Genomic DNA, 18897 nt, shown 5'->3' with positions numbered 1-18897 from the left:
GCCTCGGGCAACAGTCTGTGCGGAGTTTGCACATTCTCCCCGTGTCTGCGTGGGTTTCCTCCAGGTGCTCCGGTTTCCTCCCATAGTCCAAAGATGTGCAGGCTAGGTGGGTTGGCCATGCTAAATTGCCCTTAGTATTCAGGGGTGTGTGGGTTATAGCAGGATGGGTTTGGGTGGGATATTCCAAAGGGCGGTGTGGACTCGTTGGGCCGAAGGGCCTGTTTCCACACTTTAGGGGAATCTAAGAAATCTGTAATGAGGCCAGGAGCTATGTGGGCTTAATGGATGACAAACTGACTTTGGTTAGCAGGTTATAAAACCATAAAAGGTAAAAGCTCATCAAGTCTACTATCTTTCATGACACCATGGCTGATCTGATAATCCTTAACTCATTTTCTTGCCCATCCCCATAGCTCTTGACTGCCTTATTGATTAAAAATCTGTCTATCTCAGCCTTGAATATACTTAATGACCCAGTCTTAGCAGCCTTCTGTGCTAAAGAATGCCACAGACTCACAACCCTCAGAGAAACAAAGGCAACACAGTAAGAAATTAGAGGAACACCGCAGGTCAGGTAGCATCAGAGGAAAAGGAAAGTCAACATTTCGGGTTGGGACCCTTCTTCAGTGAAACACGTTCTTCCTCACCTCTATCTTACATGAATTATTCTGAAATTATGCCCCTGGTCCTAGAGATTCCTAGAAGAGAAAACTAAACAAGGTAATCTAATCAATACTTATGATTAAAACAATCTTCTTTGTTTGCATCCCCGTTCTCACACACATTTAAGGGATAAATTTTAAATGTCATAATTTGCAAGTTCCATAAAAACCAGGTTTTTATGGAATCTTTGAATGATGCATTATATTACAAGCACATAGCAACACACCTTACTTGAATTCCAAAGTCACCATTCAATACAAACAATTTCCAGCAGGGTCCGAGTAATGTTCACTTATTTCTTAAGAACTCAGATTCTTCCGTCAGACATTCAATAATTCTTTAACTGAATATAAAGCTATAGAGAGCGTAAAACTTTGACACAGCTTCCCAGAGCAGCAGCTTCCCTACACTCTTCTGCTATTAAGTCAAAATTAGCTTAATCTATGGTTTCTTTTCCTTTTTCATCATTCTCTGTAGTTCTCATCCCTGGGTTCGCTAAAGAACGCATGACACGTAAATGATTTGGAGGAAGGTCTGATCAGCAAGTCTGCAGATGACACTAAGATTGGTGGAGTAGCAGATAGTGAAGGGGATTGTCAGAGATTACAGCAGAGTTGGGCAGATAAATGGCAGATGAAGTTCAATCCGGGCAAATACGAGGTGATGCATTTTGTAAGATCTAATTCAAGAATGAACTATACAGTAAATGGAAAAGTCCTAGGGAAAATTGATGAACAGAGAGATCTGGGTGTTCAGGTCTATTGTTCCCTGAAGGTGGCAATGCAGATCAATAGGGTGGTCAAGGAGGCATATGGCGGGCTTTCCTTCAACGGACGGGGTATTGAGTACAAGAGTTGGCAGGTCATTTTACAGTTGTATAAGACAGTGTACAGTTCTGGTCACCACATTACCAAAAAGATGTGGATGCTTTGGAGAAGGTGCAGAGGAGGTTCCCCAGGATGTTGCCTGGTATGGAGGGTGCTAGCTACGAAGAGAGGTTGAGTAGATTAGAATTATTTTCATTAGAAAGACGGAGATTGAGGGGGGACCTGATTGAGGTCTACAAAATCATGAGGGGTATAGACAGGGTGGATAGCAAGAAGCTTTTTCCCAGAGTCGGGGACTCAATTACTAGGGGTCATGAGTTCAAAGTGAGCGGAGGAAAGTTTAAGGGAGATATGCATGGTAAGTTTTTTTATGTAGAGGGTGGTGGGTGCCTGGAATGCGTTGCCAGCGGAGGTAGTAGACGCAGACACATTAGCGTCTTTTAAGAAATATCAGAACAGGTACATGGATAGGCGGGGAGCAAATGGACACAGACCCTTAGAAAATAGGAGACAGGTTTAGACAGGGGATCTCAATCAGCACAGGCTTGGAGGGCCGTAGGGCCTGTTTCTGTGCTATAATTTTCTTGTTCTTTTCTTTGTTCTTTGACAAAGGAGTGCTGCTAATCTTGAAAACATTACAAGACTCCAGGTTAATACTCAATGATAAAATGTGAAGTTTCAAAGCCAATGATAATATTTTTGGACCACATTGTCCAGGCAGCAACAACTCAGGGGACACACAAAAGATGGAAGACATCAAGACATTTCCACCAACCAGGAATACTTCTGACCTCCAAAGATTTATGACATGCATATATACTAACGTTTTCCCACCTACCATCAGTTTGGAGGAAGGGTCACTGGATCTGAAACACTAATTCTGATTTTTTTCTTCACACATGCTGCCAGACCTGCTGAACATTTCCAGCAATGTCTGTTTTTGTTCCAAAGATTTATGGGATATGGTGAATTCAGTAGCTTTCAGTTGTAAAGGCAGAGACTTCCTCATCCCCATGGACTTTGTGCGATAGCAGACACTTTGTAAGTTGACACACTTATAGCTCTGCACCCTCTGATTTATGCTTTGGAAGGGTTCATCCCCACTTTGCCTTTCTCAGCTTATCTGGAACTATCTGTATTCTAGAAAGTTCTTGGGCTAGGAGCAGTGGAATTCATTACTCACTAGAAATCTGTGCCCTCAATCAAGTTTCAGTCTTTGAACTGTTTTAATGACTTCCCCTTCCAATTCAACTGTGGGGCCGGCTAAAACATTTTTCATTTGCTTCTCTTCCATGTTGCCAAGTTTCTATTCCAGTATTTTCTTGCTGCTTTACACCATTTACATGGGTATGGTCACTGCTTGCCAGCATTTAGGATAATCAATAGAATTGTAACAGTAGAGGATCCAACAGGTGGACTGCACTGGCAATCAAACCCCGATACTCTTTAAAGGAACCGTACAAAAAGGATAAATGTTTTATTCATCACCTAAACATCCTTCTATTACTACTACCCAAAAATAAAGATGGGGAGAGAGAAACAGACAGACAAAATATAGCTTTTTACTGCAAGCTTTCTGAAGTCTTTTCTTCCACAGACAGACTCAGGAATACCTATGAAGAACAACTTCAATCCAGAAGCTGTTGCTAGGTAACCATTAACACAGGGAAATTAATGCCATAAAACACTGAACATCCATCTCTTATATCTCTTAGAAGCTTAGCTGCCTTCTCTCCACAAAATCTGACTTTTTGTCATCAGTAGGTGATCCACAGCACCCTTTAACCTTCTGACTTTTCAGTTCCAAGAGGTTACATGGTAAATCCTCCTTAACCCAGAAATTATCTAAATGCTTCTTTAAAAAATACTATGTATTTCCAACACCATGTGCTCAAGACATACTAGGGCTGATCATTTATTCCCAAAAAACTAAATACATAAGCATGGCACAGCAATGCTTTACCTATCAAGTCTTAGTTGCATGTAACCTGAGAGCACCACAACACAGCAATTGAACATCTGTGTAAGAAACTATTATTAATGTACAGGTATAGTCGATGCTTTACCCATACTGATCATGTAACCACTTATCAGCAATCACGTTAATGAGCGGAAACATGTCCTGAGTGGAACAGGATACATTCCTGACATTAGAGTGAAGTTAGAACTTACATTTACTGTATTATTTTGAAAACACCATGGAGAATAACACTTTTACATTATGATATGTCCTAGGTCAAAAACACTCAGATCAACTGAAAAATCAGAAGGTTAAAGTGTGCTGTGGATCACTTACTGTTTACAAGAAGTCCAATTTTGAAGAGAGAAGGCAGCGAAGCAAATTTATTAATAGATGGTAGACCTTCCATTACTAGACAAAGTACAGATCAAAAATGGCAGCATGGGACAGCACGGTGGCTCAGCATTTAGCACCGCCGCCTCACAGTGCCAGGGACCTGGGTTTGATTCCAGCCTCAGGTGACTGTATGCATGGAGTTTGCATATTCTCCCTGTGTGTGCATGGGTTTCCTCCCACAGTCCAAAGATGTACGGGTGGATTAGCAGAATACACATAGATTGGAGAGTCGGGCAGGTAAACGGCAGATGGAGTTCAATCAGGGCAAATGTGAGGTGACAGGTTTAGACAGAGGATCTCATTCAGCGCAGACTTGGAGGGCTGAAGGGCCTGTTCCTGTGCTGTAATTTTCTTTGTTCTTTGTTCTTTAAATTGCTTATAGTGCCCAGGGATGTTTAGATTAGGTGGGTTGGACATGGGAAATGCAGGAGTAGGGGAATGGGTCTGGGTGGATGCTCTCTGGTATGGACTTGTTGGGCCAAATGGCTTGTTTCCACACTGTAGGGATTTTATGATTCTACAATAAGTACTTCACTGGCTTTGAATTACATTTCAAGTGTTCAGACTGTGCTAGATACAATATAAATGCAAGTTCTTTCTCAGTCTTTAATCCTGTGTCAATTCTAAACAAAACTTCCAGTTTCTGAACGGATGAATAAAAAACAGGCAAATTTACCATCCACGTCATCACAGCATTTGCAAGGTGGCGTTTACACCAGAAGTAGAAGAAATGGAAAAGGTAAAGGAAATTGTTTATGCAAAAATGCCCCACAATGTCATTCTCTCATATTTAAGAGCTAACCCAAATTGGAAAGTTCTTAGAGCAGCCCAATCCCCACCAGCACTGTCAACTCTGGTCTGTAGCATTCCTATCAGTTTGATCACATGATATTCTGACCACTAACATTATATAACATCCAACATGGCATCTGAGCAAATGACTACACAATCTATTACAACTGTAACAACTATATTTTTTAATGTAAACTGGGAAAACAGGAAGTTTGGGTACAGCTGTGCTTTCGTGAATGCATCAGGTACATTTTTTCACAACTTAAAGTTCAAAGTATGTTATGCATTTTTGGTTACACAAAGCCTTTTGAGAAGTTGGATTTTATAATTTTGCGAGAAAAGCCAGCACCAGGTGCCTTTGGGATTTTTATGCTGCAGTTTGTTACAGACTTGAGAAGGGGAAGTTGAACTCAGTCCTCATTAAACCTACAGGCTAGCATAAGCCTGTCTTTCTTTCTCACTCTCCATGTGAAAAAAAAAGCTCAAACTCTGAAAAGAAGAACTTCTAAATCAAGCAAAGACCCAGGTCCAACAGACTGACCACTGAATTGAGGGTTTTTGTTTGCTCTGTGGCCAATAACAAAATTATGTCATTGCCAAAAGCCAAAATAACAGAAATATTCACTACATTCCACACTCATGGTTTCCACTATTGATCCACAGACTTTTGTTCTTTTTTACTTCCGTTTTCTACCTATAATATTTGGCAGAGCTGTCTTTCATATGTCCTATTTGTGAACTAATGTGTGCACATCTAGATTTATGGGGGATACAGTTTGCATTGTAATAGCTATTAATCCATTCTTACAAGTGTTAAAAGTTTGTTTATAATAATCTTTTTTATGATTTTGATAGCAGAGTCAGGCAAATTAACCATTTTGGTGATTCAACTGGTCATTTATACAGGAGTGGCAGCTCATGCAACAGTTTGGGACTTCATTGTCACAGCACTCTTTTCATCAGTCTACAGATGGAAGGTGGCCATTCATGGAAGCTGATCCAGGATTTCTCAACACACAGTGCAAAAAATGATCAGTGTTTTAAAAGTTCTTACCTGTGAGCATGACATACTGTGCATCTCCACACTTTATTATTTTTGTACACACAGCATTCATGGCACACTTTGTGACTGCAAAAGCTACACACCACGCCAACTTTAAATACCAGTCCTAGGGTTGTCTGACATCGAGCACAGGATCGGCTGCTACGGTCCCACTGAGAGATTTTTGCTCCCTTTCGTCGAATTTCTTGATATTCAGATTTTAACTTTCTGCTCAAAATAGGAGAGGCATTTTCAATGACACAAAGTGACCACAGAGATTACTTTTCTCAACAATGAAAGCAATGAAGTGAGCATTGCAGCTTTACAAAGAACAAATAAAGAAGAATGCAGCACAGGAACAGCCCCTTCAGCATACCAAGACTGCACCGATAAGACTTAAAAGAACGTTGCCAGGGTTGGAGAGTTTGAGCTAAAGGAAGAAGTTGAATAGACTGGGCCTGTTTTTCCTGGAGCATCAGAGGCTGATGGGAGACCTTATAGAGGTTTATAAAATCATGAGGAGCATGGTAAAGGCCAATAGCCAAGGCCTTTTACCCATTGTAAGCGAGTCCAAAACTAGAAGATATAAGTTTAAGGTAAGAGGGGAAAGATTCAGAAGGGACCTTTGGGGCAACTTTTTCATGTAGAGGGTGGAGCATGTATGGAATGAATTACCACAGAAAGTGGTGGAGACTGGTACAATTACAACATTTAAAAAGGCATGAGTACATGAATAGGAAGGGTTTAGAGGGATCTGAGCCAAATGCTGGCAAATGGCATAGGATTAATTTGGGATATCTGGTTGGAATGTATGAGTTGGACTGAAGTATCTGTTTCCACGCTGTACAATTCTATGAATCTATGACTTTGGTGCAGCATGGCAGCTCAGTGATTAGCACTGCTGCCTCACAGCACCAGGGATCTGGGTTCAATTTAACTCTTGAACAACTGTCTGTGTGGAGTTTGCACATTCTCCCCATGTCTGTGTGGGTTTCCGCTGGGTGCTCCAGTTTCCTCCCATTGTTCTAAGATTAGGTTAGGTGGACTGGCTGTGCTAAATTGCCTATAGTGTCCTGGAATATGCAGGCTAGGTGGATTAACCATGGGAAATACAGATTTACAGGGATAGAGTGGGTCTGGTGGGATGCTCTTTGGAGGGTCAGTGTGGACTTGAGGGCCAAATGGCCTGCTTCCACATTGTAGGGATTCTGTGACTCAATTCTTTCTATCCATGCACATTATGATAGTGTAAACTTCTATCAAGTCACCCCTCAACCTTTGGTATTAAAGTGAAAACAAACCAACTTTGTACAATCTCTTCTCATAGCTAATATCTTCCAAACCAGGAAGCATCCTATTTACCTGTTTCTGTACCCTTTCCAAAGCCTCCGTTGTCCCTCTGGTGGAATGGTGACCAGAACTGTACACAATTTTCTAAATGTGGCCTCACTAAAGTTCTATACAGCTGCTACATGACATGCTAATTTTTATACTCTATACCCTGACCAATGAAGGCAATCATGCCATATGCCTTGTTGACCAGAACATCTTCAGAACATCACTGGTCACAGATCTCCAATCAGGAAAAAGCTCTTCCTCTGCTATTCTCTGTCTCGTATGACTAAGCCATACTTAGTCTGTATCAATCTTTGCAGCTCACCAAGGATTCCACATGGGGGTGGCATGGTGGCTCAGTGGTTAGGATTGCTGCCTCATACCCTTCAGGCCCCGGTTTGATTCCATCTCGGGCAACTGTGCAAACTCCACGCAGACTTTGTCCCTGTGTCTGTGTGGGCTTCCTCTGGGTCTTTTGGTATTCTCCGACAGTCCAAAGATTTGCAGATTAGGTGAACTAGCTGTGGGAAATTCCCCCACAGTGTCAAGGGATGTGCAGGCTAGGTGAATTAGTCATGGGAAGTGCAAGCTTACAGAAATAAAGTGAAGGGGAAGATCTGGGTGTGATGCTCTTCAGAGGGTCAGTGTGGACTCAATGGGCTGAATGGCCTGCTTCCACGTTATAGGGTTTCCATGATTATATGTAACTTCATTTTTGTATCAGCCTGTCATGAGGAACTTTGTCAAAGGCTTTGCTAAAGTCCATATAGACAATGTTTACTACCACCCTGCCCTCATCACTTCCTCAAAAAATTCAATCAGGATGTGAGACATGACCTTCCACACACATACTGCCTAGTACAAATAAGTCTATGTTTTTCCCTATGTGAATAAATCCTATCTTTAAAAATCTTTTCCAATAATTTCCCTACCACTATTGTAAGGTTCACACTGAGGAGTATTGCCAGAGGGTACAGAAGGATATAGATAGGCTAGAGACTTGGGCAGAGAAAGGTTCACAGGCATGTAATTTCCCAGATTATTCTTGTTGCCATCCTTAAACAAAAGTGCATCATTGGCTATCCTCCAGTCATCTGAGACCTCCTATGTGACACAAGACAATATAAAAATTTCATACAAGGAAGAGGTAATTTGTGTTACCTGCCTCCAACTGCATTCTGGGATGAATCCCTTCAGGTCCTAGGCACTTGTCTAACTTAATGTGTTTTAAAACACCCAACACTTCCTTTTACATTTTTTATATTGACAAGCCCAATACATCAACATACTCCTCCCAAGACTCACCAGCCATCATGTCCTTCTCCTTTGTAAAAACCAAAGCAAATTACTCAATAAGGACTTCAACTACTTCCTCTAGCTGCATGCATTAATTCCATTCATTGTTCTTGGATTTACCTACTCTTTCCCTAACTATCCTCTTGTTCCTCACATATGCACAAAAACTTGGGTTATTCCTTAGTCCCATATGCCAAAGATATTTCATGGCCCTTTTTAGCCCTCTTAATTCCTTGCTTGAGTAATTTTCTGCTATCTTTGCATTCTTCTGTCTGTCTTCAGTTTTACAAACCTACATTTGCCTCCTTTTTCTTTTTTTATTGAGCACTCAATTTTTCTTCTCATTCAAGCTTCTTGCCAGCCTTATCCTTCCATTTCCAAAGGAACATGTTAGTCCTAAACCCTAATTAACTGCCCTTTTTAAAGATTCCCACATGACACATAACGTGTCATTTCTCCTGATGAAGGAGCAGCACTCTGGAAGCTTATGATTTCAAATAAACCTGTTGGACTATAACCTGGTGTCGTACAACTTCTGAATCGTTACAATATAGACCAAAATTTCTGGATGCCCATCCTCCCCATCTGTTTTGCCCCTTTAACACCCCTTTCTGATTTAAATGGAATCTTTCAGAGAGTTCCAGGCTTTAGTCAGGTTTTTGTTATAGCAACGGCATCATGCTGCCACATGTCAGTCTGTGCCCCTAGTTCATCTGCGTTGTTTGTAATTATTCCTTGCATTGAAGTATCTCCATCAGTACAGACAACAAAGGAATTGCCTGAGAAATTGAAAATTTTTCTGGACAATTCCTCTATGTCTGGAACTCTCTGAAAGATTCCATTTAAATCAGAAATGGGTGTTAAAGGGGCATAACAGTTGGAGAGGATGGGCACCCAGAAATTTTGGTCTATATTGATCAACAAAAGTAAAAGCCCAGGGATTATGGGGTAATGGGTTGAATTGGATCCAAAATTGTCTTATCAACTGGAAACAAAGGGCAATGGTCATTGGCTGCGAATGGAAAGCTAATTCAAGTGGTGTTCCACAGGGCTTGGTAGTGGGACCCTGTTGTTGTTTTATACATTAATGATTTGAACTCGAATGTGGGGACGCAACTGGGAAATTTGCAGATAACTGGAAAATTGATTGTAAATAGGGCAGCTGTAAATCCCAAAGTGATATAGATGGGTTGGTGGAATGGGTAGGAAAGTGGCAGATGGAGTTCAACAATGATAAGTGTGACGTAATGCATTTAGGGAAGTCAAATAGTAAAGGAGAATGCACAGTAGAAGGGAATTTGGGGAGGCAATGGCCGAGTTGTATTATTTCTGGACTGTTAATCCAGAGACCCAGATAATGTTCTGGGGAACGGGTTCAAATGCCGCCATAACAAATGGTGGAATTTGAATTCAATAAAGTATCTGGAATTAAGAATCTAATGATGACTGTGAATCCACTGTTGATTTTCGGAAAACAGCTCTGGTTCGCTAATGTCCTTTAGGGAAGGAAACACCCATACTTGCCTGATCTGGCCTACATGTAACTCCGGACCCATAGCAATGTGTTTGACTCTTAACGCCCCTCTGAGCAATTAGGGATGGGCAATAAGTGTTACCTAGTCTGCGATGCCCTCATCCTGCAAATGAATTTTTTTAAAATGCACAATAAATGGGAAGGCACAAGAGGGTTAGATGAAGTGACAGATCTTGGCATGAAAGTGCACAGGTCCCTAAAGATAGCAGTAAAGGTAGATAAGGTTGTAAAGAAGGCATATGGAATGCTCTCTTTCATTGGCAGAGGTATAGAATACAAAAGTACGGATATAATGATGAAACTGCATTAGATACTGGTGAGGCCACAAATGGAGTAGTGTGTTGTTGTGGTCACCACTTTCTACGAAGGACATTATTGCTCTGGAGAGGGTTCAGAGAAGATTTACTAAAATATTGCCAGGGTTGGAGAATTGTAGATACAAGGAGAGATTAAAGGTACTTTCCTTGCATACAAGAAGGCTGAGGGGTGTCATGGTTGAGGTATACAAAATCGTGAGGGGCAGAGACAGAGCAGACAGGAGGAACCCATTTCCCTTGGCAGAGTTCAAAAACTGGGGGTTGTAGATTCAAGCTAAGTGGCAAAAGGATTGAGGTGACAAGAGAAAAAAGCATTTCATGCAGTGGGTATCTGGAATTCGCTGCCTGAGTTGATGGTGAATTCTTTTATAAAGTATCTGGATTTGCACCGTAAGTGTTGTAGGTTGAAAGGTTATAGGAAAATGGGATGAGAAAGGGCCCTCTGAATGTCTTTGGATCGACAGGGACAAAATGCGCCAAATGTCCTCCTTCTGTGCTGAATCATTTCTATGGCTCTGTGGTTCTGTGTGAGTATGCACAACACACAAATTGGCTGCCAAATGTTTCATTTGATATATGTTTTGACACTGAAGAAAATACTAATTTGTTTGTAAAATGCTTTAAGACTTTAACCAAACCACTAAGAAGAACTGATACAGCACCAGGGACCCGGGTTCGATTCCAGCCTCGGCCGACTGTCTGTGTGGAGTTTTCACATTCTCCCTGTGTCTGCCAGGTTTCCTCCAGGTGCTCCAGTTTTCTCCCACAGTCCAAAGATTGGCAGGCTTGGTGGATCGGCCATACTAAATTGCCCGTAGTGTTTAGGGGTGTGTGGGTTATAGTGGGATGGGTCTGGGTAGGATTCTTCAAGGGGCGGTGTGGACTTGTTGGGCTGAAGGGCCTGTTTCCACACTGTAGGAAATCTAATCTAACCTAAGCCATTTTATTGATATTATTTTGCATCAATATTTCCTGTGGAGCACCTTCAGCAGCTATGGTATTTTACTTGGTCAATATAATCATATAAAGCTGTTTTGCTATCAGTATCTTGACTCCAAGTGTTGCTTTGGTCTCAACATTCATTATAATTCTAAACTTCTTTAGATATGCTAGTAATAGGTCCCTCACTGTAGCACTGAAACTCGTCTTTGAATGGATCTTTAAAGACTTTTATGTTGCTCACCTTATCCGGTCCTCATCAGCTTTACGTAGTATTTCATCCCGTTGAAGGACTTCCAGCACCTTCTCACGTTCTAGATTTTTGAGAGCTTTGATATCCACGTCCATTTCCATTCTTATGTCTATCCAGTTTCAAGTGTCACAATTGTTTAACAGTTTAGAGGCACAAATTTTAACGTGCAAATCACGGCAGATTCCCAGACCAACAAGTTGAGAGAAAATTGTGTGAACTGCGTAGATCCAATAGGTTCTTAATGCTGCATCATATTTATGGATTGACAATTTGTTATTAAACTTATCACCACCGTATTCTCATTTTCAGTCTGAAGCATTTTTTCATAATTTCCCTCTGGTGACTTCATAAACCAATTTTACTCTTTTCCTTTCAGATTGATGTATTCAAAATTATTCTCTCTTCAGTTACTCGTCATAAGAATACCAAACTTTGATACTCGGCTGGACTTCTCCACCAGGATTACTTTCTTGCACACAGTGAAGTGCAACATTCTTCCAGTGACATCTAAATTTGAACAGACAGCATTGTTCTGGTTCATAAATAGCTTCAGACCCTAACAGTAAGCAAATGACAGCCTGTTTATTTTCATCACTGCTACTTTATTGAATTAAAACATTATCTTATCTCAGATTATGCTTTCATGGCACTACTCATCAGGAACTTTATGAATGTTTCCTTGTACTCATAGTTTTCATTAGATATTAATGGATTAGAAAACTGAAAAGCCATTGATTGCACCAGTGTAAAGTTATTAACGAGCTACATTATAGCTAGTTATAATCCATCTCTGATTGTCACATTGTATTAGAAACAGTTTTAACCAACATTAAACAATTATTTTGAAATGTTTAAGTTTGAAAATTGTATTAAATTATCAGCCATTCCCTCCCTGATACCCTATCCAGTTCTAAGCCTTCTATAAGAAACGAGAAAACATGGTGATGGTATTACATCTAGAAAGCTTGAAGTGGCAAGGTTTTCCTTCTTTCCGAATCTGCAGTGACCAGACAATTATAGCGTCAGAGTTATCTTTGTTCACCAGCTTTATTCAGGCATACACCAGATAGAAGGTGCCTCAGTCCAGCTGGACTGAACGAATCTCAAAATTCACAAATTAAGAACTTATACTTCATTAACATCAATCACTTTTTAAGTGGTCTGCTTTTGCAGCCGTCCAATTGAGGCCCTGCATACACTGTTCATGCAGTAAGTACAAGATCACTGGTCAGTCCCTTTGGGGATCATTTCAATACATTACAGCAATTAGTTATAGCCAGGCTGCGTTTGCTGAGATCTGCGCTTACAGACCATCACATGCACATTTAAACTAGCACACAGGAGATGGCATGGGCCAATTTTGGGGTTGGGGAAACAGCACTCGAATGAGATGAGGGAAGGGATACCGAGTCAGAAAGGGGGGCACTGGAGGAGGAGACCTCCCAAGTCCCACGTCCTCACACTGCCTCAACTCTGTTCAGTTCCCACATGTCCTCAATCCCGACCCCTCAGTGTCTGCAGTATCCACTGACCTGCTTTTCAAAATCACGCTTCACTGCACGTGCACACTGTGGTATTTACAAATGACACGATGCGTAAATTTTATACAATGACATGTTGACTCTGGAAATCTCCACACGTGTGTTTCCGGATTCGTAGTGCAGGTACGGGTGTTCACAGACACTGCTAATCATGTACAACTTAGAAATTTACTGACATTCCTTCTTATTCCAAATACGTGCAAGGTACATTCTTATGTCATCTATTAATGGTCCTTATCAATTTTGTGCAAGCCAGACAATGAAAGCATTAGAACAAAGACGGTACAATCCTTAGGTCCGGATGGGATCTATCCCAGGTTGCAGAGGGAACAGTCCAGAAGAGGAACAGGCAGCATTAGAGGAGCAGGAAAACTGACATTTCAGGTCTAGACACTTCTTCAAAAACGGGGGAGGGGAAAGGGTCTCTGAAATGAATAGAAAGAGGGGAAGGCGATGTTAGAAGATGGATAAAGGAGCAGATAGGTGGAGAGAAGATGGACAGGTCAAGGAAGCAGAGATGAAGCCAGTACAGATGAGAGTAGGTAGGGAATTCGGATGGGGGTTGGTCAGTGAGGAGGGAGGGGCAGGTAGGTGGGAGAGAAGATAGACAGGTCAAGGAGGCGGGTTAAACCCCACCCCAACTTCCTACCTACTAGCCTCATCCCCGCCTCCTTGACCTGTCTCCACCTATCGGACGGTCTACACCTGGACAGGGCTGGAACCAATGTCCTAGGGGCTGCTTTTGCTAACGCTGTTGGGGAGGGTTTAAACTAATGCGGCAGGGGGTTGGGAACCAAATGAGGAGGTTAGTGGGCAGTAAGGAGGTAGTAACTAAAGCCTACAAGGAAGTAGATAATGAAGTCAGTGTGACTAAGGGGAAGAGTAGGCAGAGAGAAGATGATGAACACAAAGGGACAGGTAGCCTGAGATGTATTTGTTTTAATGTGAGAAGTGTAGTAGGTAAAGCAGATGAACTTAGGGCTTAGATTAGTACCTGGGAGTATGATGTATTTGCTATTACTGAGATTTGTATGAGGGAAGGGCAAGATTAGCAACTAAATATCCCAGGATATAGATACTTCCGGCAGGATAGAGAGGGGCGTAAAAAGGGTGGACGAGTTGCATTACTGGTCAAAGAGGATATCACAGCTGTGCTGAAGGAGGGCACAATGGAGGACTCCAACATTGAGGCAATATGGGCAGAGCTGAGAAAAAAGGGTGCAGTAAGAACATTGAGGCTGTATACAGGCCTCCCAACAGCAAGCATGAGATAGAGGCACAAATATGTAGGCAGATTATGGAAAGATGTAGGAGCAACAGGGTGGTGGCGATGGGAGATTTTAATTTTCCCAACATTGACTGGGATTCACTTAGTGTTACGGGTTTAGATGGAGCAGAATTTGTAAGGAGCATCCAAGAGGGTTTTTTAGAGCAGTATGTAAATAGTCCATCTTGGGAAGGGGCCATACTGGACCTGGTGTTGGGGAATGAGCCCTGCTAGGTGGTTAAAGTTTCTGTAGGGGACTACTTTGGGAATAGTGATCACAATTCTGTAAGTTTTAGAAGACAAGAGTGATCCTAAAGGAAGAGTGCTGAATTGAGGAAGGCTAACTATAGAAAATTTCAGCAGGAGCTGGGGAATGTGGATTGGGAGCAGTTGTTTGAGGGTAAATCCACATTTGATATGTGGGAGGCTTTTAGAGAGAGGTTGATTAGAGTGCAAGACAGACATGTCCCTATGAAAATGAGGGATAGAAAGGACAAGATTAGGGAACCATGGATGACCGATGAAATTGTGAGACAACCAAAGAGGAAAAAGGATGCATACATAAGATCTAGGTGATTGAAAACAGATGATGCTTTAGAAGAAAATTGGGAAAGTCGGACCAATCTGAAACGAGGAATTAAGAGGGCTAAAAGGGGTCATGAAATATCTTTAGCAAACAGGTTTAAGGAAAATCCCAAAGCCTTTTATTCATACATAAGGAGCAGGAGGGTAACTAGAGAAAGGGTTGGCCCACTCAAGGACAAAGGAGGGAAGTTATGCGGGAAGTCATGGAAAATGAGTGAGATGCTTATGAGTGCTTTGCATCGGTATTCACTAAGGAGAGGGACATGATGGGTGTTGAGGTTAGGGATAGATGTTTCATTACCCTAGGTCAAGTCAGCATAAGGAGGGGTGAAGGCATTAGGATGGACAAGTCCCCAGGTCTGGATAGGATCTATCCCAGGTTACAGAGGGAAGCATGAGAGGAAATAGCTGGGGCCTTAACAGATATCTTTGCAGCATCCTTGAGCATGGGTGAGGTCCTGGAGGACTGGAGAATTGCTCATGCTGTCCCCTTGTTTAAGAAGGGTAGCAAGGATAATCCAGGAAATTATAGACCAACAAGCCTGACATCAGTGGTGGGGAAGTTGCTGGAGAAGATACTGAGGGATAGGATCTATTCAAGTTTGGAAGAAAATAGGCTTATTAGTGATAGGCAGCCTGGTTTTCTGCAGGGAAGGTCATGTCTTACCAACTTGATATAATTCTTTGAGGAAGTGACAAAGTTGATAAATGAGGGAAGGGCTGAAGATGTCATATACATGGACTTCAGTAAGGTACTTGATAAGGTTCCCCATGGTAGGCTGATAGAGAAAGTGAAGTTGCATGGCATCCAGGATATACTAGCAAGATGGATAGAGAATTGGCTGAGCAACAGGAGACAGAGAGTTGCAGTGGAATGGAGTTTCTCAAAATGGATAACTGTGACCAGTGGTGTTCCACAGGGATCCATGTTGGGACCACTGTTGTTTGTGATGTACATAAATGGTCTGGAGGAATGTATAGATGGTCTGATTAGCAAGTTTGCAGTAAACACTAAGATAGGTGGTGCAGCAGATAGTGAAGGGGACTGTCAGAGAATGCAGTAGAATATAAAAAAAGTATAACGAACAAAGAAAATTACAACACAGGAACAGGCCCTACAGCCCTCTAAGCTTGAGATTCTCTGTCTAAGCTTGTCATCTATTTTCTAAGGGTCTGTATCCCCTTGCTCCCTGCCCATCCATGTACCTTTCCAGATACATCTTAAAAGACACTAACGTGTCTGCGTCTACCACCTCCGCCGGCAACACGTTCCAGGCACCCACCACCCTCTGCATAAAGAACTTTCCACGCATATCTCCATTAAACTTTCCTCCTCTTACTTTGAACTCATGACCCCTAGTAATTGAGTCCCCCACTCAAATATAGATAGATTAGAGAGTTGGGTGGAGAAATGGCAGATGGAGTTCAATCCAGGCAAATGCGAGGTGATGCATTTTGGAAGATCAAATTCAAGAGCAAACTATACAGTATATGGAAAAGCCCTGGGGAAAATTGATGCAGAAAGAGATCTGGGTGTTCAGGTCCATTGTACCCTGAAAGTGGCAACACAGGTCAATAGAGTGTTCGAGAAGGCACATGGCATGCTTTCATTCATCAGATGGGGTATTGAGTACAAGAGTTGGCAGGTCATGTTACAGTTGTATAGGACTTTGGTTTGATCACATTTGGAATACTGCGTACAGTTCTGGTCACCACATTACCAAAAGGATGTGAATGCTTTGGAGAGGGTGCAGTGGAGGTTCACCACGATGTTGCCTGGTATGGAGGGTGCAAGCTATGGAGAGAGGTTGAGTAGATTAGGATTATTTACATTAGAAAGACAGAGGTTATCGGGGAACCTGATTGAGGTCTACAAAATAAGGAGAGGTATAGACAAGAAGAATCTTTTTCCCAGAGTGGGGGCTCAATTACTGAGAGTCATGACTTCAAGGTGAAAGGGGAAAAGTCTAAGGGAGATATGCGTGGAAAGTTCTTTACACAGAGGGTGGTGAGTGCCTGGAACGCTTTGCCAGCGGAGGTGGTAGAGGCGGGCACGATAGCGTCATTTAAGATGCACGGTGGCTCAGTGGTTAGCACTGCAGCCTCGCAGTGCCAGGGACCCGGGTTCAATTCCTGCCTCGGACGACTATGTGTGGAGTTTGCACATTCTCCCCGTGTCTGTGTGGGTTTCCTTCGGGTGCTCCGGTTTCCTCCCACAGTCCAAAGATGTGCAGGTTAGGTGGATTGGCCATGCTAAAATTGCCCGTAGTGATCAGGGGTGTGTGGGTTATAGGGGGATGGTCTGGGTGGGATGCTTCAAGGGGCGGTGTGGACTTGTGGGCCAAAGGGCCTGTTTCCACACTGTATGGAATCTAATCTAATCTAATACTTGAATGGGCAGGGAGCAGAGGGATACAGATCCTTAGAAAATAGGTGACAGATTTAGATAGAGGATCTAGAATGACGCAGGCTAGCAGGGCCGAAGGGCCTGTTCCTGAGCTGTAATTTTCTTTGTTCTTTGCTCTTTGCTGTATCTGTTCTTCTCTCCACCTTCTATCATCACGTCCCCCTCTTCTGAAGAAGGGTCCAGACCTAAAACGTCAGCTCTCCTGCTTCTCTGATGCTGCCTGGCCTGCTGTGTTCATTCAGCTCCACACCTTGTTATCTCAGACTCCAGCATCAGCAGTTCCTACTATCTCACAGAAGAGGGTCAGGCCCTTCCAACCACTGGCAGTATTTAGACAGCATATTCCTGAAGGATAGTCCAGTGAAGTAATATGGGTAGAAGTAAGAAATAAGAAGGTAATTATCACTTTGCTGGGACTGAACTATAGGCTCCCCAACAGTCAGTGGGAAGTTGAGAAATTAGGGAGGTCACAGATAGTAGGGGACTTTAACGTTCCAAGTATAGATAGATTGGGACTGCCATAGTGTTAAAGGCTTGGATTAGAAGGAATTTAATTGTTCAAGAAAACTTTCTCAATCAATATGTGCATGGCCCTAATAGAAAAAGAGCAAAACTCGACCTTCAGTAAATGAGGCAAGGCTAGTGACTGAGTGTGTTAGTAGGGGAGTATTTTGGGACCAGTGACCATTATTCTGTTTATTTTAAAATTATTGTGGAAGAGGATAGGTGTAGTCTAGTAGTTAAAGTTCTAAATTTGGGCAAAGCCAATTTTGATGGTATTAGAGAGAACTTTCAAAAATTCATTGGGGGAGGCTATTCATGGCTAAAGTGATGTCTGCCAAGTGGGAGGCTTTCAAAAGCAAAATTGTCCATGTCTTGAGCCACAGGAGATGGGTCAAATCCTAAATAAATATTCCTCATCAGTATTCATCGTGGAGAAGAACATGGAAGCAAAGATACTCAGGGAAATAAATAGTGATGTCTTGAAAAAGAGTTCTTATAACAAAACAGTAGATGCTGGAAGTCTTGAAATCTCATAAAGGTAGATGAATCCCGGGACCTGATCAAGGGTGTCCCAGGTATTTGTGGGAAGCTAAGGAAGAATTTGATGGGCGTCTGGCAGAGATATTTATATCATTGACATCTGTAGGTGAGGCCCCAGAAGAGTAAAGGCTAATGTTGTGTTATTATTTAAGAAAGACATTTAAAAGGAACAGCAGTCCTGGGTGAGCCTGAAGCCAGTGGTGGGTAAGTTGTTGGAGGGGATTCTGTGAGTCAAGATCTACATGTATTTGGAAGGTATTGTCTACGTGGACGTTAGCAAGGTTCCACGTGGAAGGTTCAGTCACATGGGATGCAGGGAACCAATTAGATATGAAATTGGCTTGATGGTAGGAGGCAGACTGGAGGCCTGTGACTAACAATGGGCCAAATGAATGCTGGGTTCATTGTTCACCATTTATATAATCGATTTGAATGAATATAGGAAACACGGTTAATAAGTTTGCATATGACACAAATTTCAGTGGTATAGTGCACATTGAAAGAAGGTTATCAGGTTGGGGCTCTTCTTAAGAAGTCTGAAGAAGGGTCCCAACCCAAAATGTCAGCTTTCCTGCTCCTCTATGCTGCCTGGCCTGCTGTGTTCCTCCAGCTCTACACTGTGATATCTCAGACTCCAGCATCGGCAGTTCTTACTATCTTATCTAAGAGTACAACTGGATCTTGAACAACTAGGCCAGT

The 18897-nt window shown here is 42.2% G+C and overlaps 1 protein-coding gene across 2 annotated transcripts in view; it reads right to left on the bottom strand.

Annotated features, from left to right (window-relative positions):
- Positions 1-18897, bottom strand: part of sytl3 (synaptotagmin-like 3) — a 175760-nt gene that overhangs the window by 125640 nt on the left and 31223 nt on the right. For both annotated transcript variants that reach the window (XM_048536633.1, XM_059648822.1), the window contains exons 2-3: positions 11346-11861; positions 5693-5908 (exon numbers count right to left, since the gene is read on the bottom strand). In XM_048536633.1, the coding sequence (XP_048392590.1) occupies positions 5693-5908; positions 11346-11455 (326 nt within the window). In that variant the 5' untranslated portion in view covers positions 11456-11861. The remainder of the gene's footprint in view (positions 1-5692; positions 5909-11345; positions 11862-18897) is intronic.

Source organism: Stegostoma tigrinum, chromosome 9, assembly GCF_030684315.1.
Source record: "Stegostoma tigrinum isolate sSteTig4 chromosome 9, sSteTig4.hap1, whole genome shotgun sequence".
Classification (NCBI taxonomy): Eukaryota; Metazoa; Chordata; class Chondrichthyes; order Orectolobiformes; family Stegostomatidae; genus Stegostoma; species Stegostoma tigrinum.
This window is presented reverse-complemented; position numbering and strand designations above follow the sequence as displayed.